This window comes from Pelmatolapia mariae, linkage group LG9 (assembly GCF_036321145.2).
Source record: "Pelmatolapia mariae isolate MD_Pm_ZW linkage group LG9, Pm_UMD_F_2, whole genome shotgun sequence".
NCBI classification, from domain to species: Eukaryota; Metazoa; Chordata; class Actinopteri; order Cichliformes; family Cichlidae; genus Pelmatolapia; species Pelmatolapia mariae.
The window spans coordinates 6,355,540-6,382,826 of NC_086235.1; the positions used below are offsets into that span (position 1 = coordinate 6,355,540).

At 42.6% G+C, this 27,287-nt stretch overlaps 1 protein-coding gene across 3 annotated transcripts in view; it reads right to left on the minus strand.

The window, feature by feature from the left end:
* rps6ka3b (ribosomal protein S6 kinase, polypeptide 3b) overlaps positions 1-27,287 on the minus strand; it is a 67,761-nt gene that overhangs the window by 23,539 nt on the left and 16,935 nt on the right. Inside the window, exon 2 of one of the 3 annotated variants that reach the window (XM_063484413.1) lies at positions 27,153-27,212. In XM_063484413.1, the coding sequence (XP_063340483.1) occupies positions 27,153-27,212 (60 nt within the window). Of the gene's footprint in view, positions 1-6,418; positions 6,670-16,483; positions 16,607-27,152; positions 27,213-27,287 lie in introns of those variants that run through there. The other 2 variants (XM_063484414.1, XM_063484412.1) reach the window with 2 other exon arrangements.

The window sequence follows — 27,287 nt, forward strand, 5'->3', positions numbered from 1 at the left end:
CAGCGGCTGATGCGCTCGCATCCTCTGCCATCTTTATGATTTCTTCGGGCTCTTATTTAACAGGAAGCTGTGGTTCACTGTGCACTCACCTTTATTTACACTGACATTATTTTATTTGCATAACTTTATGGCTCAAACTTGGTATGAGGCATAAAATCACAGCTGATTAGCACAGTTACATTTTATGGTCAAATACACACATTTGGATACAATCACCACCCAAAGTGTTTTTTCTTGACCCTAAACAAGCAGCTGAGAGAGAAACAGGATATGAATTACTCCAACCTGCCTGCTGATCCACTCATTGCCTTTCAGCATCCCAACTTTCCTTTACTTCTATCACTGCTTCAAAGCTGAACTCACTCCCTGCCTGACTGTGGCTTTAGCTCAGCTCACGTCTTCTTTCTTACTTTCATATTTCCAGTTTAATCACAATTAAACTTCCAGTTTCCTAAAAGTATAAGTAAGTATCTTTTTTTATCATAACCATGTCTGTCATATGTGAGCATCATTACTTTCAGCTTCAAAATATCCTTTGAAATAACTTATATATAACTTCTTTTTAATATTTTTATCAACGCAACAAAAGTTGTTAGTTTTACTAAAATGTTGTTACATTAGCTGTCTCTATATCAGACTATAAAAAACAGTTTTCCTTAAAGTGGGCTTTATTTACTCATGCATAAAATATATTTTGGTTTATGAAATATAACTATATCAACTATATTTTAACTATACGAGGACCAGTCATGCTTATATGAGGGTAATTATTCTGAAACAGGAAAAAAAGAGAAAACCTGAGTTTAACAGCTACCCAAGTTCAGAGTAAAATATTATTCAGCTCTTCGCGCTAACATCGCAGCGCTGTATGTAAATGAGACCAAACATCCAGACTGAGGCTGAGAGCTGCAAACAGCTGATAAACGCACAAAAACAATTTGGACACTGCTGACTGATTAAAATAGACGGAGAGAAACTGACGGGTTTCGCATTGTTGACGTTTTGAATATACGTGTGTGTGTGTGTGTGTGTGTGTGTGTGTGTGTGTGTGTGAGTCAGAACGCAGATGGAGGATCAGAGCTGCAGCGACAGGATGCTCATGTAGCACCTCTTAATCACAGGATTAAAACTGCAAACCCTGCACCTGTGCACCAAGCACACACACACACACACACACACACACACACACAAATGTAAATAACACACAGGTATACGCACACCTGCATGCCCACACACATGTTAAATGCTTCTTTTACCTGTTATTATCCTCATTATCTTATATTTACTTCTTATATATAAAAACACACTGATGGTGTTTCCAACTTCCCTCTGTTGTTACGGTTCATTTCTGCGCACACACACACACACACACACGAGCAGCTAAACACTGAAGAAACCCTGCTGATCAATGACTGAACTAATTACCGGTGATCTGATCTGCTCATGTTCAGCTCCACACTCTTATTCTTGGACTCTACTACAGAGGCTTTGCGTGATTTATCTGATAATGAACTCATCCTCCGTCTGAAGCAAGCTCCTCCCTGTTTAACCCAACTTTCTTCTGATTGGCCCTTCACAATCCAGGTGCATGAACAATAGGTGGGTGGGGCTTCTGACCACCACAGACATTAAACTGGCACAAAAACATGCATTAAAGATTTTTTGTAACTATTCTCTGCAGAATTTAGCTAAAACTTCCACCACCAGGGGGCAGTGTTTCACCTGTCGCTGTTCTTTTTGTGGTTTTTCCAGCTTCCTGACAATGCTTTACCTTTTTTCCAGACCATCATTCAAAATAAAAATGTTTAAAACTTTAACACTAAATAAAGGTTACGGTGACTCGCTGCAACCTCTTATGGAACAAATTGGTATTACACTAAAGTACGACTTCGCCTACTTCAGTTTCAGTTTCAGACAGGAACACTACCTCGTTTTTTGTTTTGTTTTTTAACACTCACAGGATTATAGAGCTGGGCAATATTTGGATTTTATCCTCAATAATCACTTTTGGTTTCCCAGATTATGAATGCATTTACTCTTCTGCATTTTGCTGTTACAGTGTAATAAATTAAGTGCATTTCCTTTTCCCTAAAAGTTCAAACTCATATGCTGTTTAGGTCAAGCCAAGATTACGGTGGCCCCGAGAGGTCAAATGCGCTGCAGCCTAAATAAACACGAGCAAATGCACACAAAACACACCAGACGTGATTTAGGGAAGACAATAACATGACCCAACAGTTGTGGAAGCAACAGAAACCAAACTATCCAAAGGATTACTTTTAGAAAAGAAGCAGAGGATTTGTTGGTACGGTGAGGGAGAAACAAAATGTAATGTAATTTGTGTTTTAATTGTACGATTCATGTGTTTTGTGAGCTTTTGTAACGTTTTCCTTTTTACTGGTGATTTCTTAGGTTGCCACCGTACAAGAGGACTAAAAGAAACTCTTCAGTCTACAAAGTTCATCTAGAGGAGGAAAAACTCAAAGTTGTCACAAAGTCCACCATCTATTGCCTGTCAGCTTAGCTTTACTGTTGCTTACTTCAGAGCGCTGCACCGGCTCTCCAAGGGACTAAAGTCTGCTGCACCCAGCCCATCAGACTTCCTGTGGTGCAGGCATTAGCAGGGATTAGAGGATGGCCTTGTAAGATTTTTATTGTAAAAAACACAAACAAGTGCCTCTCTCCCTACCATATGAACTTGTGTCCTTTTTTATTTATAGGCTAATTTTTCTTTTAAATTCTATTTAAAGTTAAAGAAACACAAAGAATTCATCCCTGAGCATCAGTGTGGCGCTCTACCGTAACATCCTGAGCCATCCAAGGTAGAAGATTTAGAGGAAACGAGCTAAACTGTGTCACCTTGTATCAGCACAGACACGAGAGGGAACAGTTTGGCTCTTCGTCCTCCACCCTGGAGCACATCATCGGGGCAGAGTGGGATTTCCAGTGGCTGAAGTTAAATCAGGAAAGGTTTTTGATTTTTTACAGCGTAACACTTTGTGTTAGAATATGTGAGTCTATATCAAGGTTGCTTTAAATTGTTTTGTTTTTCAAAGTGCATTAAAGTGAAAACTGTTATTTGTCAAGACAATTTGAAGAAAAACTCAAATGTCAAAACTGACTGAGCAGAGAGGAGATCCTGACTTTCTGCCCTGACGAAATGCCACTCGGTGTAGCTCGGTGAATTACAGCTGTTTTCTAGGCCACAGGAGACCTTATAAAACCATTTTACATGCATGTGTTAATTGGCAGTTTGGCATTTTAACTTTAAATTCAACAGACTCACAAGCACAACAAACCAAGTAAAACACTCTGCTGTTAACGTCAACAAATCTGACCTCTGACCTCCTTCTTTGCTTGTTTCGGGCGTTGGGCTCTACAGAAAACACCATGTGACAAACCTGAACCTGAGAACCACAGCACGGTCTAAAGAAACGTTTTCTAAAATCTTAAAAAAATCAATTCAGGATTTAAAAATTCCCTCATCCAGTCGTCCAGAAATATCCGCCGTGATGCGTTTACTGACACGCTTGAGTACCAAACCAAACAAACAGAAGCTCCTGTAAACAGGTTTGAGAAGCACAGCTGGCCACGACGCAGCGGAGCAGCTTCACATCATCTGTCTGCCGTCTGATCTAATTAAGAGGCCAGATTGAGTCGGTGTGATGCTGTTACACACTTCTGCAGCAGCAGACCTCGCCGGCGGACACATTACAGCCGCCGGATTAGATTAACATAAACTGAGCGCATGTTTCCAACCTCTGCTCCAACCGGGAAATCAACTCGAGACGTAAGTGTGACTGGCTTCAGGGAGACTTCCTCGTGCATTATGAATTAAAGTGTGCCACACTTGCTGATGCTGCAGATCACGACTGAGACGGGGACCCGGGTGACGTGTTTTTTGTAGCAAACAGAGCCCGCAGAGCCTGCAATATTTTGTTATATTGTTATGTTTTGTGCAGCTTTAGGAAAATTAAGAAAAAGTACTGAAAATGTCTTTGGCCAGATTTTCACTCTCCTCAATTTTCCCTTCACTGTAAAATTAAGCAATCTGTGTTTGTCCATCAGTCTGCTCTTGACCTCTTGGCCACACCTCTTATTCTTTGAATTCAGCTGTTTTCAGTCCCGGTGCCACCCATGTGTAAAGTCAAACACCTCAGCGTGCAGCTCAGTTTGTGAACATTTGTGCCAGAATGAGCTGTTCTTACAAACTCACTGAATTCAACTGTAACAGGATGCCACTGTTGCAACAAGCTAGTTTGTGAAATCTCTTCCTTCCTAAATATTGTACGATTAACTGTAAGATGTTGTTATTGCAAAGGTGAAGCACTTAGGAAGCACAGCAACTGAGCCATGCGAGAAAAAATGACACTGACTTTTACCCGTAGCCGTCACCAGCGCTCTGCTGAGTCAGTGACTGCAGAGTCCAAACCTCCTCTGACATTAACATCGGCACAAAAACTGTACGCCAGGAGCTTCGTGGTATGGGTTTGCATGACTCATGCAGGTGTACTGTAGTACTGTATACTGTACATGGTGAGTTTATTGCTGGATACCCAAGTAAGCAAAGTTTCAAGTTTGAGGTCATTTAGATCAGCGGTTTATGTCGACAATATTTTCACAGACTGGCCTTTAAGGTGTCACGGATAAATACAACAAAATAAAACCTGTACGGTACCAAAAAAAAAAAAAAAAAGATTTATTCATAACACACGGGAAAAGACTCAGGGAAACCGAACTAACGATAGAAACAATTAAAAAAATAACGCTAAAAACCAATAAAAACCCTGAAAACCATAAATTTCACACCCGACCCTCAACTCTCGCGGCCCGGCACCAAACGACTCACGGACCAGTACCGGTCGTGTCCCGGGGGTTGGGGACCGCTGATTTAGATGAGTCCCTCTCATATTACAATCATTCATTCATTACTCATAAGGAAAACTGTGGTATGAACTGCACTGTGTGAATCTCCTGAAAGTACTTACAGTTAGTTTTTTTGTCTTTATTATTAAAAATATGTTACTATGTATTATATTTTACTTCACTTGGCAACAACCTTGATGCTTGACTAGCTTTGGACCAGGAAATCTGCTGATTCTGGCGCCTCTTTTATATTGTGTACAAGTAGTTTCATGGGATGCTTGATGCTAATTTTCAGTTTACAACCTAGCTTTCTCTTCTTCTATATGAAATATATTTTCTGTCTTCTGCACTGACTCCTTCACTTATTTATTTACTGAGGATTTTATCAAAGCCAAAAACTGCAGTTCCTCTACTGTCCACTTGAGGTAGTCTCCAAAAATAGATGCTAAATGTCCACCTTTACAGTAGAGACATCCTGCTAAAAACAAACCCAGCTTTGGCCTCTAGGGCTAATTTCCAAACATGTTTTTTACTTCAATATTTGATATAATACACGTTGCTGTGAAGTCAATTGTAGCACCAGCTTGTTCAAGAAGTCTGTGCTCGTGTGGTGAGTGAATTGCTACGATTTCTAGGCCTAATTAACATTAACTGTTCCACGCTCTTGTCCAAAAAACATGACAAAAACAACCCCAGGACATCCGTCTTTTATGTACAGTCTTTGATGTTGCTAATAATTCATGAAGACTGAAACACGTCTCACATCAGAAAGCTAAAGTTTTGCTCTCAAAACTGAGTCGTTGTTCTTTTTGATTACATAACCTGGACACAAACGTAACTCCATACCAACGTTCAGCCACGCATGAAACAGAAATACATTCAATTGACATACTGTCTAAAAATAGCATCATAGTCGACCTTTGCAAGGGCACACACTGTGAACAGAGTAAAGCTGATTTAAAGAAATATATTCATTAGATTGACGACACTCTGACATGTTGTTGTGGAACAAAGACCTTTGAAGCTGATGGTAGGACACGTCAGATTTTGAGAGGACGTAACCCGACTCCCCTGAAGCCTTAACAGCCTCCAACACAGACACACACACATACAGATACACAATGAATTAATTATTCTTGCCTACATATAAGTATATGTATAACAAATACACTGCAGTCTCGATTTTAAGGTCATCAAATTAACATTTTCTTCAGAATGAACAGTAAATCTGAACTGTGTGCCATCTGGTTTCAGAAATATCACCACACCACCAGCTGATTTCACAAACACGCACACCCACGCCGAGCTGAGACTCAGTCCTTTTTGGTACCTGAGCTCAGAAAAGCAGGAAAACTCAAAATAAACCTCAGTTTCCACCAATTTTAGAGCCAAATATCCTCTGAAATCAAATCTGTCAGTGCTGTGATCAATATTACAGCTCCAACTGCAGTATTTACTTCCTTGTCTTATTTATCACCTGCTGATGAGCACATTTTTACTGCCAAGAGGATGTAAGACGGCTATTTTATGCCCCGCACGCAGAGTAACTCACAGCCAGACTGGACAGCTTCGGTCCACAGCAGTCTAAAACCGTCCCTCCAGGTTTCTCCCAGCGGACGCCGTTCTGGTTCGGTCTCAGGAGTTGTCGGAGCGACTTCAGCCGACTCCTCAGTGCTCTGATGAGGCCGACGAGAGCGCTCACGCATGCCGGCTTGGCCTCGGTGGTGGCGGCGGCGCACTGTGTCATCACAAGCTGAACTGAACTGATGAGCCGGGAGCTGCAGCAGCGATAACTTTGGACTCAGGCGGACAAACTAGTGTGTGTCTGTGAGTCAGTGTGAGGGGATACCCGGAGGAAGAGGAGGAAAAGGAGAGGAGGAGGAGAGATCCAAATCCAGAAGGGAACTGGGATCCCCCCTCCCGTCCCACTTCTCTCCAGTCCTCAACCAACACGCAGCTGTAACCTTCCACCCAGTGTTTCCACCAGGTGTCCTGGAGATCCCCGCTCCCTCTACGCTCACATAACTCTCCGACCCACGACTAAATACCACAAGGAAGAAAACTCCCACATCTATTTTCACACTCAGGCTTTCAGGGAAACATCCCACATGCAGATTTCACTTAAAAATATCAATGAGTGCGATCTTTAAAGTGTCAGCTGAACATGCTGGAGTGTAAATATTTCATTTAAGACACAGATTCATTCATCTACATGTTTATTCCTTCTTATGCTGACTCGCACAGACCAGGAAGGTTGTTGCAAATACACAAGAAGAAGAAATCCATTGGAAAGAAATAATGTCCAGGGGTTTTCCCGCAAAGATACTTCTAATAAATAGACACACACGCAAAGGCCCATTCAGAGGCTGGAAAAAGCCCGAAGCTGTTAGTATGCATACTGGTGATGTTATTAAACTTAAACAATTCAATCTAATTATTACCAAACTATAATAGAAGTGCTTTCTAAAAACATTCATCAGCTATTTATAGACTGTTTTAATAAGGTTGGGTTTGTGAATAAAATGTGACACTGACATGAGCAAAAACTGAAGTTCAAAATTCAAATCAGGGGCACGTTTAAGCCTGACAGCACTGTGGAAATCTTTTCTGTACAATTTCCAGGTTAAACAACATCATTCCTTGAAAAGTTGTGCAACAGTGTGCAACTGCCTTTTAGGTATGTTTCTTCCCAAAGGAGAGGCGTGGCAGAACTGATTCCCTGTCAGCAGCTTTGTATGCTGAATATTTTTAATGCCTCTATTTGTGTTTAGCATACCTGTATGGCCTCCTTTATCTATGACACAAAAAAAGTTCAGATGTCATTAATTATCACTCATTTCTGTCACTAAGTATCTGCCTCGAGGCCTCTACAGCTGCAGATCTTCCTGCTCCAGCTCTGTTAGCCATGGTTTGCTGCACAACATCACAATCTAATGATTACAAGTGGAACATTTTTAGATAATTAAATGTTAAATAATGCTAAAAAGCATACATATACAGAATTTAACTACACTTTGCTTAAAAAAAACAAAAACAAAACTGTGTAAATGTAGGAATATAGGCCTGCGGTCAAAAATGAGAAGAATCAGTGACTTGAAGCTGCGACAGTATGTTCGAGTAACATAACCTGGTGTTTAACACGTCAGCGTATGTTACCAAAAAACAGCTTTGCTGGTCCTGCTGAGTTAGGACTGCTCTCTGGAAAAACCCCTTTTTCATGTCTCGCACACGTGACTTAAATTTGACTTCAATCAGGCAATAAATTCTGCGTCGACTCGACTTTGATGTTGGGGAGAGCCGGGTTACCAGCTATGACATCGACAGCGTGCAATCGGCAGCGTGCCCTCGGCTGTGTGCCGTGAACAAACACGCAACCCGAATGAACTTAACTGCGGTGGGATGTATTTTGTGTTTACAACCGCAAAAAACCCAAACACAAATCATGAACCAACCTGGTCACCAAACATTTTTCACGTCGACTTCCTTTTCCCAGATATGAATTTCCAGTTGAAGCATCACAACTATGACACAGACACTCGATTTACAGAGCTTTGATCCAGATGTGTGCTGAGAAATGTGACGAGATGTTACAGCAATGAAGACCTTAACAGCTGTGAATATGTGGTGGAAAGACACCTCTATGAGACAAAGTATACTTCAGCAATTTTTAGTACAGCATCAAGTCGGTTTAAGTTCTGGGATATTGGAATTAATCTCATGTGTACTAGAAGGACAACAGTGAAACAACCCCCAAAAAGCAACACCTGGTTTTTCAGGTTTATTCTGTAGGACTGTTTTTTTTTTTTTTGCTAGGGTCAGTGTCACTACTGGTAGCATAAGGTGATACCATACAGAAGGTTTGGTGTGTCTCCCAGGACAGTCTCCAGAGCATGGAGGACGAACAGGATGAGCACTACCAGAACCCTGTGAAAGGACCTCCAGCAGCCCACTGCTGTGACTCTGACCAACCAAAGGGTGAGCAGAGTCCTGACGTCATCTAATGGGCCTTGTGTTCACTCCATGGCACCATGGAGCCTGAGCACATGTGACACATGTGAAAGGGTCTGGAGAACTAATGGAGATCGTGATACTGCCTGTAACATTGTTCACCATGAGTGGTCTGATGATGGGTGAGTAATGATCCGGTGAGGCACATCCATGGAGGGCCGCACAGACTTCTACAGGCCAGGCAACGGCACTTTGGAGCCTCCTTGGATCCTCTGTCACACTGGTCTGGTGCAGTGGGTCCTGGGTTCCTCCTGGTGCACAATAATGCTCCAGGAGGATGAAATTACAGCAAAGTGGACTAACCTAAATGTTTTCACTTTGAATTCAACCCTCTGTAGGCTGATCGCTTTCATTTCCATCAAACAATGTGGCATCCTTTCATTCCTAACACATTACCCAGTTCATATCAGTAGAGACTGATTTCATTCCAGTTGAGATCTGTGTATTACTGTATTAGGCTGTAAACCTACAGTATCTAGTGTCTTTACTATGCTGATACAATAGCTCGTATTCAGCCAGCGCCGTTATGCACATTTTCCTCATTTTCACAACTCTGTTCATTTGTGCACAGATTCAATCGGCACACCAGTGCTGAAGGTAAACAATAAAGACGCAGTGATGCAGGCTTCATGGTGATTCAAGTCAGAATTATAATAATCAAGATAAAATCAGGTGCAAATGCACAAAGTGCTCGTCGGTGGTCAGAATGAGACTTACAGGATCGAGAAGTAGAAGCGGTGCAGGCAAACATAAAGTGGAACAGCTGATACAGATAGCACACTGATACAAGCACGTCCTTTTCTATGCATTTGCCCCTTTAACCTAACAGTCACACACAAGCTGATGGATGCACTGAGGTCAACTCGGGATTAAGTATCTTGCCCTAGACTAGAAGAACTGAGACCCCCGACCTTCAGATTAGTAGTCGACTCACTCTGGCTCCTGAGCCACAGTCACCCCTGCTTTGAAAGGAGGGCGACATGTGAAAAAGAAAGTATTCACATTTTAGGAGTTTTCTAAAGTTCTGTGTGTCACAAATATTACTGGTCAAACATATTTTTAAAAATATCTTGTATTTAGTCGTGTGGTCCGCCTCTTGCTCATGCAACAACCACACTGTGACACAGACGTGCATGCATAAAGTCAGGAGCTGACGCAGAGGCGACAGTGACGCAAATCAAACATCCACAAAACCCACAGCCAACCCGGTTCAGCTCCAGCACAGACACAATGTGGACGCAGACACTTCCCAACAAACATCCTCCACCTGTCGCAAACACCCCGCCCCCACTCGCTCAGACACAATGTGCACAATGCGAGCGTCACCCACTGAAAGGACGGATGACATTTCTTCGATTACCTCCACCTGTTGTCACCTCTTAGGCCCGTGCGCTCGTTTCCGCACAGACAGAAACCAGCGAGGCAAAAATCAAAGCAGACTGGGCTGAAAACTAAAGAGTACCTGCATCAATGCTAACACTCTGTCAACAGGATGCATGAACTAATAAACTTGTAGCAGCAGCAGGAAGTTCGGATACACCAACCAAACACTATGTGCCCAGCACCAACAGCACACATGAGCAGATGGAGCTAAATAGTCAGATAGTTCTCTCAAGAGATGACTAAACAAAAACCAGTGCAATCACTTTAGTGCCTCACTATATCTTCACTATAACAGTAGAGCAGATTTGTCTTTTATATTGTAAATCTGTGTTACAAAAGCTTTAAAATAGTGGTGGAGCAAATGATGTGCACTCCTTTAAACTTGGCCCTGCAGGCTGCAGGTAACTCTGAAATGAAAAAAGGTAAAAATTGATGAAAACATCACTTTTCATAAGGTTTAAACTGCACACACAGCGAGTTTCGTGTTGGCATTTCAAGGGGAAAATACCGACTGTGAGAAAAACAAACTGCTCATCAGTGATGGGTCATTTCAGCTCATTCGACTGCTCACTGCCCCGAGTGGGTCAGCAGCTCGCTGGCTCCGGGCCAGCCCTGCGTTAGCCATAAAACAACATAAACAACACAATATCTGATAAATCGCTTTTTATGATGCTGAAATTATCAGAGGCAATAACAACTGTCTACATGTGCACTTTTTCCCCTGATCTCCACCCACTTTAGGGTATAAGTTATTGTGATGTATCCCACACACTGATTTGAGCTTTAAACTTGGGAAAATGTTCAGAAAGATCAGAAAATAAATAAATCGAGTTAAAAAATCACAGGCTTTGGAGAGAGGGGTGAATGATTGAGCCTGCTGTAATTACTGCTGAACATCTGAAGGTAGATAGCATCATGTCTGAGGTCTTTTAAGCCATTTTTAATCACAAAAATAAAGGTTTTCACCAGTGGTAGGCTAATTACATACATAAGCTCGTCTAACAATTGTAGCCTGTGTCAAAATAATGACTCACAAACACAAAACTCCCCGATGATCAGACCCAAGCGGCGGGAAGGAAGGAAAGTGGGGATGCAATGCACATTTGAACGTTTCAGCTCTGTCTGTTTGTTTAAGAAATAACTGAATACGGCTTTTGGACAATTTCACATGACTGCCGCCCAACACGAACGATCACAGCGAGACACATTTTTGTCACAGACGTGAAACTGGTTCAGTTTTCCCACGACACCGATACTCAAAGCTGATGACATTAAAAGAAATTGTGCTGAACAAAAACAGATTTTTGCTTTAGACGGTGGCACTTTGAGCGGCTTCGGTTGCAGTTTCTCAGCTCTGAAAATTTCACGTGGTTATTTACTTACTTAACAAGTTATGAAAATGATAAAAATTGCAAAATTTTGATCACCCTGTGCAGTTCAAGGGCCTGAAACTTCATTCATAATAGTATGAAGGTTGCACTGCTTCATCCGATAAATGAAAGCTACTGCAGAGGAAATAAATCATTCTGATAGGGTCGGGGGAAACAGTTCCCAGCTTTAGCTGATTTTAAAGGGAAAAACTTCATATATGTCAACAATGTTTTACCTTAACTTCTATTAGTAGGTCCCCGTTTCTCAGTTTCACAAGCATGCGGGTTATTTTAGGCGCCTTTTGTCAACTTTTTATTTACATGCACTGCAGAGTTTGGCCTGGAAAAGGAGCTGGAAATCTTGGCTGTGTCTGAGTTTACTTTAACGGCGGATAGCGAGTGTCAGACAGTGAGAGGAAATGAGAGGAAACATTTCCAGCGTCACATGCATATCCCTTATTAACTGTGCTAATAAAAATAGATGCAAGTGGGACTCGAGTAATAATGCCAACCAGGCTGTTGTTATGTATTCCTTATGTGTGTGTGTGTGTGTGTGTGTGTGTGTGTGAGAAGGTGCTTTAAATTCCTGTTGAACTAAAGCTTTTTCCACTGTTGCTCTCAGCGTGAGTAGCAGTGGGTAAAAGCATCAGCTAAACGCCTCAAATGTCAAAGTAAACATATGCGTGTGTGTGTGTGTGTGTGTGTGTGTGTGTGTGTGTGTGTGTGTGTGTGTGTGTGTGTGTGTGTAAAGCCTCTCTCCATGGCAGCAGCTATCATGGATTGAGCGAGCGGGATTCCATTCCAGACAATCTGTGCCCTCTAAGCCCGTTACGCAATCAAATTAACAGGCCGGATGGCCACCGCGCGCACACACAAGCACACAAAGAGACACACACGTTTGGGATTTGTCAGGTTAGAGGCATCAAGTGCATTTCCGTCGGCCTTGCATCGAGTGACACACACAGACACACACACGCAGACACAGAGGCTCAGATCTGAGAGGCACCTGTCAAAGAGATCAAAGCGCGGGTTCAGCAGAAAAGCAGAAAAGTTTAATGCAATCAAACGCTGCCTTTTAAAGCTCTGTCTCCGCGCGAGAGCTGAATATGACACTTTATGAGCTTTGCAGTAAGTTTGGGGACGGCTGCTCGAGGACAGCGATCTGAAAGAAAAGAGCTCCACCTACAGAAACTCGAACAGAAAACCCAGAGCAGGACGCCACGGTGTGGGACTCAGAGGCACAGCAGGACGACGCTTTGAATCTGTGCGTTTAATCATGAAGCCAATTTATTAAGAGAGTTCAAGGACAAAACATTAAAATGACTCTAATCTGTTGGGAGTGACCAACTGCAGATGATCTGCTGTCAGACATGATCAGTAATGACTTGGACCATCAATGTTTTTCTGTTTAAAGGGGGCCTGTTATTCTCGGATTGCATTAGAGTAGCTTTGCATGAATTACAGCTCAAAATAATCCTTATTTATCTAATACTGTGCAGAACTTCAGTCCATCCTATCAGACCTGTTCGTGCTGAAGTAAACCTTTCTTCTGATTGGCTGTCCCTTGAAAAAGAAGCTTTGACTATCCTTACCATATAAGGACAGACACTCCCACTGACACCACATAGAGCCAAAAGGGGAAAACCCATCTGAAGCACACACACACTGACCTCATTATGAGCACTGATCACTGGAACAATAAAGAAAAGTACAATAGGTTCATTTTAATCAGCAGGTATAAGAGTAATATCAGTTTACTTGCATCAGACGACTTCATTAGGTACACCTGTTCAACTGCGTGTTAACACAAATATCTAATTGGCCAATCACGTGGCATGAACTCCGTGCATTTCGGCATGTAGACATGACCTGATGACGTTCAAACCGAGTATGTCAGAGGTCAGAGGAGATTGGGCGAGCTGCTTCGAGCTGACAGGAAGGTCTGACAGTAACTTAAATATCCACCCATTACAACCAAAGTATGCAGAAGAGCATCTCTGAACAGAACACACATCCAACCTTGAAAAAGATGAGCTACAGCAGCAGAAGACCACATCAGGCCACTCCTGTCACCTAAGAACAGGAAACTGAGGTATCAGTGGTTCAGGCTGCTGCTGGTGGTGTAATGCGTGGGGATATTTTCTTGGCAGTAATGTTTAAACACCACAGCCCACCTGAGCAAAGCTGAAATCACCTCAAACTGCTTTTGTGAACGTGACAATGAGTTCACAGAGCTCAGAATTCAACCCTTACTATAAACTTGTAACCCTATGACGATGGTGTGCTGTACACAATATGAGCTTTACAGTATAATACTGTTATTTTAGTGTAATCTCCATAAACAACTCGGAATGTAACATTTAGAAATGAACGATTACAGCTTACAAACTTAAATTCTCTTGAATCTTTGCCTTTGCTAAAGACAAAATACTGTATTCCACTGTATCCAATGTACTTTTCATTTCACCAAGAATTTATCTTATTTTATGGTGGTAGTGTGGGTGGAAAGGGACAAATCTGAAAGCACAAAGCAACAAGAGAGAAAAACTAAGAAACATAAATGCTTAATCTGCGAGACGGCGGATCAAAAAAAAGAAAAAAGAAAAAGACACGAGTAAGAAATGAGAGAGGGAGGGTAAAAGATGGAGGAGAGAGGCGGATATGATCTGCAGCAGAGGCCGAACTTTATAGTAGAGCGAGAGCATTAAGAATAGATGAGGAGGAGCTGAGGGAGGACATCATCATTAATTCAAGAGCTGGCAAGACAAGATCCTCAATCACGGCTCGGCACATCAGACGCGCTCAGTCTCAGATTTTCATTCTGTTGGTAACTGATCTACCGAGAAGCACACGGAGAGAGAGGCGGCTGGGAGAATGTGATTCTGGAGGCTGAGATGATGTAGAGCACAGAAACTCTCCTCATGGGCTCATCAGTCACAATATCCTTTGTCAAGTGAAAGGTAATGAAAGAGAAAAGTCCACCACACGTCCCGAGGTGCTGTTTTCACACGTGCACCACAGCCTTTCTACACATTACTCATCACAGACTCAGTGGTCTGTAATGTGCTGGTACAGGTGCCTGAAGTCACAGAAAACAGGTCGTCACACACATGCAAACAACAAGGCTCAAACGGACAAACATCTTTCCACTGTTAATAGCGTTTAATGGCTTCTGACGTTATAATGAGTTACATTTAAAAAAGCTCCAGCCGGTCAGGCACTGGGTGTCTCTGTTTTGTTTTGGCTGTGGTAAGCTTTGTCCTGCAGGAGCTGATTGGAGGGTGATTATCTGGATAAGCGGAGCTCGTGCTCAGCTGTAAACGCTCTGACCTTCCTGCAGCCTCTCTGAGTCTCCAACAGGCCCTGCGACTTCCTCCTGTCCTCCACGCACGCCATCAGCCGAGCAAACAGCCGATAAATGCGCATTCTTTTAACTTAATTATGTTTTTGTAGATACATTGCTGTTTTCTACGCTGCCAGTGCACGTCCTCTTCAGTCATTGTCACAAGTTTTCCGTGTTTTTTTCCTCCTGTCATCTCCTCTTAAAAACACGGGAATGAAACAAACTAAAACTAAACTAAAAAAAACAAAAAACAAACAAAAAATATAAAAATTTAGAAGAAAGAAAAGTTTTCAACTCTGGTATGACTGACTACCTCATCTGACACATATTGATCCATTTTCCTATAAATTCTGACCGCTCGCTAAACAAAAATCAATTAGACAAAACCCTAATTAACGAAGCTCGTTAAAACGGGGCGAGAGACACTGAGTGACAGTGGGATGGACAGAGAGAGAGAAATGTGGACAAAGGAAGGGGGACAGCTCGCAGACAGAAAACTTTGTCGCCATGCCAACCATGTTACCATGGTGATATGTCCATAAGACACACACACACACACACACCTCGCTGTGATCTGTTGGACAGCAGACCCACTGTCTGTGCACTCGTCCGTCCTCCTTTCATTCGGTCGCTCTCCCCTCTCATTAGAGCAAATCAAAGCGCTTCATCTGATGCCAACAAACACACACATGCACACACACACACAAACACACACTGCAGTACAGCAAAAACTGGTGAATTACTTTTTTCCTTCCATGTGAGAGACTCATCGCTCACATAAATCCTGCAGTTAGAGATAAATACTCATCAATAATCAATCAAAGCAGCCGGCAAGTGTTACAACTCAGTCTCAGCTGTTCAGCTCACATCCATCCACGTCTGGTCGCTAATTACACACCACTAAATCGCTCATTGTTGGTACGGCCGGCCTCACAGTCCAGCATTGTTCAGGCTCTGAGGCTGACATATTCAGCCAACAGAGGAAAACCTAAAGAGCATCACAAAAGCTGAGCATTGTGTTACTGACCCGCTGGGGTTTGCATTCACCCGTTCACACTGCCTTTATTTTATGCGCTTTAAGCTGCAGCCTTGAAGAGCCGGGATCAAACGGCGGATCTCCACCTCCTGAGCCACATCTGGCGAGAGCAGATCGCTCATGTCTGAATAACTTTACTCGAACTTTAAGTCAAAATATGCAGAGTTAAGATGAGTCATGAAAGGAAACGGCAGAAATAGCTGACGCTTCGTTACAGCGAGAATATGTTTTTCTGCTGCCAAAGCAAAGCTGCACGTTTGCTCACAACCCCCCGCTAAACCTGACACACACACACACACACACACGCACACACACACAGACTTCAAAAACAATGCAAACACACCGAGACTACGAGGACGCCAAAGACACTGTGAATCACGAGAAATGTAACAAACGCAGACAGCCAGCTAACGACAATCTGTACCAACAGTCTGTATGTCTGCATGTGTGTGTGTGTGTGTGTGTGTGTGTGTATACCTGGTACTGCCTGCTTCTAATGTTAAATAAAAGTGTCTTCATCCCGCTTGTCTCTTGTCACCACGCTGCCGCTCAAACTCACTAACTGGACAAACTTGTTACAGCACACAGCACTGATGGACACACACACACACACTCCCTCTCTCTCTCTCTCACACACACACAGACAGAGGAAGGCCCTCCAGCTGTTCGTCCTGGTGATTAAAGCATGTCCTGTCATTGTTTCCCTGGTAACATCTGCACAGGAAGGCACACATCTGTCCTTGGAGCACCCCGCCCCAACAAACTTTACATCAGCGCCCTCAGAGTCTGCGCCTGTCTGGAGCGTCATGTGATAAATACTGTTTATATTACAGTGTGATTTCCCACAGGTCACTGAACGCATCGTCTGAATACATCTAAAGTGATGAAGCTGGAAACCTCTGCAGAGTCCAAAATATTAGAAAAGAAAGGAGGGAAGGAAACAGAGGAAAGGAGGGCAAATGACAGGAGAGGCTAGGAGGACAAGAAAAGGAATAAAAGAGGAAGTGAGGAAAGGAAACAGACCAGAGCCAAGGATATAAGAAAAGGAAATAGAAGAGATTAAGAAAAGACAAAGAAAAAATGAAATAAAAGACAAGACAGGAGAGAAATTAAAAAGGAAAGGAAAGGAAACTACTGAAGAGGAGAGGAAATGAGAAATGGTGAGGTGAAATTAACGAGGAGATAAAAAAGGAAAGTACCTATAAAGGTGAAGAGGACAAAGGAACGATAAAGAGATGATGAAAAAAGAAAAACTGACTGGAAAGGAGATGTAAGAAAAGGAAGTAAGGAAAGGACACGACAGAAGAGAGGATACGAGGAAAGGAAATAAGAGAGAAAGGACAAGCAGGAGAGGAGTTTGTTTAAAATAACAAGGAAAGGAAAGAAAAGCAGACGGCATTTGTGATTCTCAGACCAGGAAGTGTCTGACATGAAATTCCACAGGAAGAGGAGGAGGATGATGAAGGCTCAGAGGGGGAGGAAGAGGAGGAGGCGGGTAGCTTTGAGTCTCTGTGTCAAATTCCAGCTAGGGTCAGTCAGACATCTGAGAGCATCTTCCTCTCGTCCACCTCCTCCTCTCCTCCTCAGTAATATTAATAAAACAATAAATGAATAAAAACAACCTCCTCTTCCTCGCTCATCATCCAAAATCCCCCTCAGATATTTCTGCATGAGCCACAGAGACCTTTTTTACGTGGTTAAATGATCACAGATGGGAGGTTTTTTTAGCTTTTGTCTTAAAAATTTTTTGTTTTTTTACTTGTTTTAGTCGATATTTTGCTTAAACATTGTCACTAATATTAGTTTTGTTTTACATCCAAAGCACGAATGAAATATAATAAATATACTACATTATGAGCCGTTTCCACGAGTAAGAATCCCAACACTGCTCGCTGTATGATGTTACAACCTGAGGTTTTCTGGGTGAAATTACCTCTCACAGATAAAGCGTTTAATCAGGAACCTGCAGACTGAACAATAACTGCTGGCTGCAGGCCCTTTCATCACCGCGTGTGCTGCGTCGTCACTCATCACCAACAACAACAACAACAACAACAGGAAGCTGATTTTAAATTAAAGAAAGCAATCAGCACGCAGACTTATCGGCCCGCCATCGCGGCAATCTGCAGTCCTATTTTCGTGTCCACTGAATTTCTAAAGGAAGAAAATGAAAAACAATCAAGCAAAACGAAAACTGTTTCCTGAAGGAAACGATGCTCGGGCGGATTCTATTTTACAATAACAGTGAAATTAAATGTACACGTTTCTAATGTGTTTAATTTGCTACTTTGAAGAACCCGTCCATAAAAACAACTCGCAATCAGATACAGGTGTGGCAGTGTTCAGGGGGGAGGAGCTAAAACAGCACCACGACTCAGTGTGAGACAAAGGAGGATTATTTTGAACTGCAGGTCGTGCTAAGCTTCTGTAATAGTCCAGGAATAAAAACATCACTTTGGATGTTTTCAAGTCAGGATGAACATTTTTCCTGAAAGACTAATAAATGAATCAAAACAATAACTGATAGTTTAACAGATAATGATCGGCCCTACAGGGTTTCTTTCCTCACTTATAAAATAAATAGCAAGTTCAAAGCATGTAGAGTAATTGATACACTGCTAGGTTGACAGAGAGTGAAGGTCAAAGGTCACAAGGCCAGGTTTTGTGTGTGTGTGTGCGCATGTGTGTGTGGTTTGTTTGTGTGTGATAAATCTGTTCCTGGAGAGAGCGAGTAACCACTGCGCTCAGGAAAAGCGGCGCCGCGTTACACAGATTACATCACCACCCTGTGACCTCACAATGGCTAGACCCACAATGCCTCGTTCACAAAACAGACACACACACACACAAGAGTGACCCTGCCTATTACCACAAAGGAATTCACAGAGTGATCCCGACAGAAACTAAACAGAGAGAAAAAGCTTCCCCTCTTCTTCCTTATTATCCACCTCTTCACTTTAATACACACACACACACACACACACACACACACACTGACACACACATGTTTCCTCCCTCGCTTTATAACTCTTCCTATCAATCAATATCTCCTCTCTCTCGCGCTTTCTGTATCCATCAATATCCACTTTAGCCAGCGTGGGAGGGGCAGAGGTTTCCATTTTAGGTGTTCAGACCCGCAACACACACACACACACACACACACACAGACATACACACTTCCTGCCTCCCTCCCAAATACACGCACACTCACAGTGATGACCACAGATGAGAACAAACAGCCTCTAAGTGCTGAACCCAAACACATAAATAGATTTCAGAGAAGAAGAACAAACAGAATGCCCCAAATCTGAGGACAACTTTCCAGTCTAGACAATACACACACACACACACACACACACACACACGCACACACACACACACACACACACTCAAAAACACAGTGTCTGTTGTTTTTTGTTGCAGGTCTGAAGGTTGTGACCGTCTAAACTGTAATTGGATGAGCTGTTTCCAAAGAATGTTGTCTCATACACACAACACATGGACACACAAACACACACACACACCTGAGCGCACTCAGTAAAATGCCTTGTGTTTGTGTGTGTGTGTGTGTGTGTGTGTGGGCGTTTAAAAGACGCCAGAGAAAGTCAGTCCAGATGGCCGGAGAAGATTAAACACCATCTGCCAGCGAGCGCTTCGTACACAATCAACACACACACACACACACACACACACACACACACAGAGGATGATTTATGGAATCTGAAAAATGACTTCTCTAATAAGGAGATTCATCACATTTTTAACATTTGTGGTAAAGACCTCGTTCTCGGGGAATAATGAATAATTCACTCCTCCTCCGGCGATCCGTCAGGAGAAACAGGTCGGAAAGAGGAAATGAAGCTCCACATGTTATGTCGGGATTCGTTAGCCGCAGCGCCTGAACATTCAGCGCCAACTTCAGACCGCATTAACCTGCACGTAACAATGCAGAGACTGTACACAAAAGATGGCAGATGAACGTCTGCCATTGTGTGTTTTGAAGCTGTCCTTTTTGGCTACCATGAGGACCGAGCTGATTTATTTCTAAGTGTCTCTGATGATGAAGTAGTGACATGAACGACGCCACAGAAGCCTTCGTGATTTCATAACGACAAGTCATCTGACGAGAACAAACCTCTTTCACAACAGCTATACATGCTTATTTTAACCATTTTTACATGTAAAACCGCCGCTCAGAAAGACCATCAGACTTCCTGTCAGTGTCTACAATGATGCTTCACAGTCCACAGCTCGTCATGTCGTAACCAATGTTGCCTCATTTCCGGACAGTAACAAGGAAGGTGACCTAAAAAAACGTGTGTTTTGACATTAATTTATGCAAACCTCTTCTATAAAACTATGACTATGAGCAGGCAGTTTACTAGAAGCCTACCTGATTTCTTGCTTTTGATGTGATTCACGCCAACCAGAAAACCAGCACTTCCTCCAGATGTTCATCTCATCCTCGCCCACTGAGCTGAAGTCGAAAAGACGACTCAGACACGCTCAAACACCCTCGTCTGCAGCTCAGGCAGATTCTTAATGACATTTAAGGCTTCAAACTAGAACCAGACACATACAGCTCATACCATAATATCGTCTCTATTCACTTAGATTTCATCTTTCTTTTCCCGAAACTTTACAACTGAGAAAAAGACACTTGTCTTCCGTTCGAAACAGTGTCGTCACAGCAGCTGTGACTCCTGTTTACGAAGCTGTCTGCAGCACATGTAGCACAGCAGCAACACAGCAAGATACACTGCTGCATATTTAAATAATGACCTCATCATCTAGCCTTCAGTATAACACAGATTTACCATTCATGCAAGTGCATATAAAAGCCTGTGATTTCCTACAGTGTTGTGGCATTATGACAACCTCAAATATAGGGATCAATAGTGTAGTGGTTTAGACATTAACCTAATACAATTACACCTCCATCCAGCTCCATCCTGTCTACTCTCCTGTGCAGTGCAGAAAGTTGGAAAGGCTGGTTATCGAGAGAACAGACTGAGTAACCAATGAGTGGGACAGACTCCCCTCTGAGATTCCAGACAGCTTTGCACTCTTGGCCACCGGCCACTGGCTTTGAAACCCCTTAAGACACCATAATCCATCAATATGCACCGTGCACTACAACCCGACGGTGTAAGAGAAATGGGAAAGCAAGGTGAGTGCAAGAGCTGATGGAGGGAAACATTCAAAACAGGCAGGAGGTGGGGAGCGAAGCTCAGTTACTCATTTATTACACGTCAATTAAATAACATACAAGAATCGTCTTTTTAACAGCTGGGATAGGCTCCAGCGCCCCCCGTGACCCTGAAAAGGATAAGCGGAAGCGGATGGATGGATGGAATCGTCTTTTTACGATCAAATTCTCCGAAGTGTGTTTGATAATCACGATACTGGCCAAATTAATTGTGGCTCAGCTCCCAAATTGACTTCTGGTCATGCAGTAACCTAAACAGCCAAAAACAAGGAGCAAAATCGTGATGAATGTTGAGCAGCGCGTACACCTGACTGACCTGTACAAACCTGTAAAACCTGTAAAAACATCACTGCTCCCCAATGAACAGCGTCATGATCAAGCAATCATTCATTTCATCTGCAACAAGGTGTTTCTACTGGTAACTGTTCGCAGCTACCGGACATATTTTATTTTGCCACCCATACAAACACCAGGCCAAACATCAGCAGACATCCCTCTACACATCCACAGGGGGCGCTGTTTAAGGCCATTCAGCCTTCCCATAGGTCCTACAAATCTGCAAGCTACTTTGAAACCCACCTCTGGACTTTTCTCATTAACCCTCTGAAACTAATCACACATTAGCTTTCACTGGCTGTTCACGCCGGGACACACGTGCTCACTGAACACTACCAATCGCTCGGTTAATCAATAACAGGACGCTGTTCTGGGAAACTGATGGGCTGATTTTCCCTGAACGTATTAATCCTGTTATAATAGCCTGAGTCATAAAAGCTTTCAAACTATTTTTTTCAGCAGCTTCATGAGAGTATCCTTTTGCTATCACTTCCTGTTCTTCGTGCTCATCTTCATCCCTGTTTTGGGAATTTTATGTCAGAGTTTGGTCATTTTGTATCTCATTATAGTCATTATTTCTATCATATTAGGCGCTCATTTAGTCTTAGGATATTTTGTTTTACATTTTTCCATAATCTCACAACAATTTAGCATTGCTGTTGTTTTGTGTTGTTAATTTACATCTTATGTTACTCATTTTGCATCTTTCTAATAATCAGCTCCTCTTTTCTTTATGGTTGGTTTTCATCTCTTTATTTTAGCATTTCTTTGGAGTTTGCTTTGTGTCACTTTTATGTTCAATCGCACCTCTCTGCAGATGTTTTGTTTTTAAAAGTGGGCCACAGGAAGGAGAAGGTGCTATCATAAGTTATAAGTTTGGCTCTGCCTCAATCGATTCTCAGAGGATGATGGAACAAATCTCAGCTCTGCAAGGCTGCACACCTGCGCATTTATGAAATATTTAAGAAGTCCCATTTAAACCATTTAGAGCGACGCAGTCAGCCAGAGAAATCTGCTGGGAGAGCAAAACCGAGCGAGGCACAAAACCCGCGGCGCAGCAGGTCACACAAACTAAGAAGCTGGTGCACGTGTGTGTTCAACATGGTGCTCCCACAGCGAACAAGTGACCTCATCCTGATGAGACATGATACTGTGTCTGACACACACACACACACACAGATACACACACACACACACACACACACAGAGCTGAACAGCAGCGGCAGATGGCAGCAGATGTTAGTTGGTCCCTCAGAGAGCAACGATGTTCCTTCTGCTGTCTGGAAACTCTTTTCTGCCTCGCTGGGGACCTCAGCGAGTGTGTGTGTGTGTGTGTGTGTGTGTGTACGGATTCTTACTATCTTGGTGGGGACCAAAATCTGACATTTACTATACTGGTGGGGACCAACAGCCCTCGTGAGGACCAAAATCCAGGTCCCCATGGGGTTGAAGGCATTTTCCACACTCAAAATGTGGTTTTTGTGTCAGGGTTACGGTTAGGTTTAGGGTAAGGGTTAAAGCATTATGTCAATGGGATGTCCCCACAAAGACAGCAAAACCAGACGTGTGTGCGTGCTACTGAATGTGTTTTTCTTGCAGTCACACCTGAGCTCGTGATAATGCGTGTATGTGTTATGGACTCAATGGATGTAACAGCGCTGTGATGGAGGTGTTTCAGGATCTGAGCGAGTGTGTCTGTGAATGAGAGCCGAGGTGTGTGTGTATGTGTGTGTGTGTGTGTGTGTTTTCAGTGCTTCCTTTTAGTCTGGTTTTTATCGGCTCTTACTGGCTCATAGGGGTATTTGGGCGGTTGTCTGCACATGTGAGTGCACATATAAGCCAATCCAATGAGTCTCTGTCACTTTAGATAACAAACCACTGCAGTTCCTCTCATTTCCTGCCAAACAATAAACAAAAATATCTGCTATATTTGAGGAAATGAAATCCTACTTCACAAAGCTGCTGGTGAATTTCCTTTTGGCTCGTGGTCAAACATCACTGACTGCTGTTGGCACTACGGGTCGACCCATTAATGGAGATATTAAGTACAACTTAAAGAGTTTAAAAAAAGAAGCAGCATTTTTAAAGTGATTCTGCATGTGAGGTTTTTACGTCTCTGAAATGTCTGAAATTAAATTCAGTGCTCCCTATCCATTCAGAGGCTTCACGATAGCCTCGAGGCTTTTCAGGAGTTCAGGATAGAAATGATAAAGCAACCTTTTGAAGTTAGCTGACTCACGAAGATACACCAAGTCTCAGCAAAGATCTGCACCAAAGCCTCTCCTGACATGTTGTGATGAAATCTGACCACAGTGACACAGACTAGACCCAAACACACTTCCTGTGTGTTTAACTTCAACTATTTTGCTGTTGTTTGATTATTTTGTGCCTCGCAGGCGTTTAATCATTTATGAACACTCAGATATCTTTCTAATAATTTTGCCTCTGTTTATAGTTGCTTAATATCGTTTGTGTCACATGTTAGTCATCTCTGAGCTCTTTCTGTTCATCTTGACTTGCCTCCATGGTTGCTTCCCATCATTTTGTGACTGCTTTGTTTCACATTTTGATTGCTTTGTGTCTCTCTGTGGTCCTTTGACTGTTTCTCATGATCACTGAGATCTCTTTCTAATCACTTTGCCCCTCTTTATAGTTGCTCAATATTGTTTTGTGACCGTTTTGGGTCATTTCTTTGTCATTTTCGTATTTTTATGATCACTTAGCTCTTTTTATTCACTTTGCATGTCTTCATGGCTGCTTTCCAAAGCTTTGAGCCTGGTGTGTATCATATTTTGATCATTTGGGAGAGCAAACCGATCATTCTAATCATTTTTTCTCATTTGTATTCATTTTGCATGTCTTCATGGTTGCTCTCAATGATTTTGGGACTCTTTTGGCCTCTCTGTAGTATACCTCCATGGTTGTTGAGCTCCCTTCCTGATCATTTCCTTCTTTTTGTCCTTTTCTGTCACATTTTTGGCCATTCTAGGTCTGACTTTGGTCATTTTGGTCTTTACATGATCACTCAGGTTGCTTTTTAATCATTTGGAATTCCTGTTTTTGACTGTTTTCTATCGTTTTGTACAATTTTCTCACATTTTGCATCTTGCATTTTCTGCATTTTTGCTTCTTTTGGCTCCCCCTGCCATAATTTTTTGTCCCATATCAAAGTTTTAGTTTCAGTTTTTAGTTGTTTTATTAGTAAGTTCTCTTTTTCTCTTTTTAAACCTTGGGTTTCAGGGTTTTTTTTTATTTACTACAATCAGCCTGGCTCATGTGGTGTCTCAGTTACACGCACACCCTGTTTCATCCTCCATTTTGACGACCGGCGAATAAAATTTACAGAACGTCATGTTTTATTCAGTAAGACCTGAGACCACTGACTGAGGCCATTAACTGACCAAAGTGCTTATTGAGGTGATAAACCGAGTGAGAAGTGTGGTCATTCCTCCCAGACGTACTCACAGCTCGGTCTGAAGCTCTGTGGTCTGACCGTTGCAGAACTTGTTTACTTTGCCGTCCCTTATGTCAGCGAAGGTCCTCACAAGTGTAGCAGTGTGTGAATTTGTGTCATTTGCACACTCAAAGACTTTGAGCAACGTGACACAGAGAGAAAGCTGCCTCATTACCCCGATTTAACCTGACACACACACTCTCACACACGTTTCACACTGAGTGGAACAGTCTAACTCACTCATTAACAGCTTTGTAATATATTCACGCTCACACACACACAGACATGCAGAAACACACTCACACAATGTGACGCTGGTGATGTTTTCACATCCAGCTTCTTGCTGCAGAGCTCGTGTGTGTCTTTGTGTGAGTGCTGCCGACTCTGTGCAGTGAGGTAATGAGTGCTCAGCTCTTCCCAGAGAGTCGATCCATAAGCCATCTCCTCTGCATTTAAAAAATCAATACGTGCAGCTGCCCTCCCTGCTGCTGCTCAAACACACTCGCAGACAGAGGTCCGTGAGCTCTTTGCGGGACCACACGGGTCCTGAAACGTCTTTTTCCACTGACACACCGAGGAGCCAGTTCTGCTTTTGTAGCTTATGAGAACCAGCCCACATTTCATAAAACAACCACAACATGTAATCCATTAAATTATGTTTCTGCACCTGTGCTTATTTTTCTTTACAGGGCACCGCTCTTTTCTCCCCATCACACCAGTCCCACATCTGCTGATTTGTTTCTGTGTGCATGATGTGAAGGCTCACCAACATTTAAAGGTACAAAAAGCCATTCAGAGGCTCGAGGACTCACACAAGACAGCAGTCACTGAAAAACAGGACACAGAAACCTTCTTCTTCTGGGATGGTTCTTCATTATTTTGCACTAATTCAGTGATGTTGTGATTCTCTTTGAGGATTTGATGTGGGGGGTAGATTCTAAGTCTGTTTGTGATCTTTGGTCTCTCCTGATTATTTTATGTCTTTTTTGTTGGTTTGTTTTCACACTCATTTTTTGTCTCTCTTTGATAAATGTTTTGCATCATTTTCTGCTACTTTGCATGTATTTTGCAAATATTTTACACCTATTTGGGGTAATTTTCCATCTTCCTGTGAGTATTTTTCTGGTGATTTTCCATCAATTTCCACTCTTGAGGTCATTTTTGTGTTTTTTTGATTACTTTGTTTCACTTTTTTATTATTTGGGGGCTGTTTTTTCCTCATTTTGTACCAATTTCAGGTTGTTTCTTTTGCTTGTTTTGCACATTTCTTTGCTTTCCAACATTGTGCACTCATTTCCAATAATTTTACATGTTTTCAATCATTTTACACCCATCAGTGTTCTAATTGTCTCAATGTTGCACACTTCTGTGACACCTAGTGTCTCTCTCTGTGGTAATTTTGCATTTCTATTGGTTTTGTGTCTCTTCTAGACTCAGTTGTACTTCTTTGTGGTCGTTTTGTATCTTAGAACTGAGCTCGGATCCCTCAGGCCCACTAGGCCTGTTTAGTAATCCGTGCATGACCACATGCATTTCAAAATACCCTGTATTTACAGTGATTTTCTCCAAAACAGGGTCAAATGAAAGTCAGTATGTGTGAGTAGAGGATAAAGTGGGCCACAGGAAGAAGAAGGTGGAATCGCCTGAAGAGAAAATATCATCTAATCCCAAAACAACTCCTGAAATGTGAAGAGCATCACAAATAAATGATGATAACGATCAGTGCCGAGGATGTGAGGGAGGATTTTTTCTTCCCGCTTTGAGATGACTCATGATTTTAATAGTGAGCTACATTCTGCTTCACTTTCATACCAGCAATTATCCTGCAGGAGTAGGCGTCAGTTTTCTCAAACAGAGGGTAAATCAAAAACTCTGCTTTGTGTGAATGTAACTGAAACTTTTGCACACGAGGTCGCACACAAATCGATGTAAAAGTGACCAGAAGAGCTGTTTAAGCGTCGATACGAGGAGGTCAAACTCATGACTGCACGCATGAGTGCCTTCAGAGCATTTTGAGTGCAAACAGAGAGCTCTGCGTGTTTACAGTGAAGCCAACGAAATGCCAGGAAAGACTAACAGAAAGCTCCAAACACAGTCTGCAGCCTCCCTGATGTGAGCAGAAAACACAGGACAGGAGGTGGACTCACCGTGCAGACAGACATCGAATCGTCCTCGCCCACCGAGTCCTCGGGATCATGATGTGCATCCTGTAATCAAACACACACAAAGGTCAGGCGTTAACACACACACACGCACAGAGGCTCAGCAGTGACATGCTAATT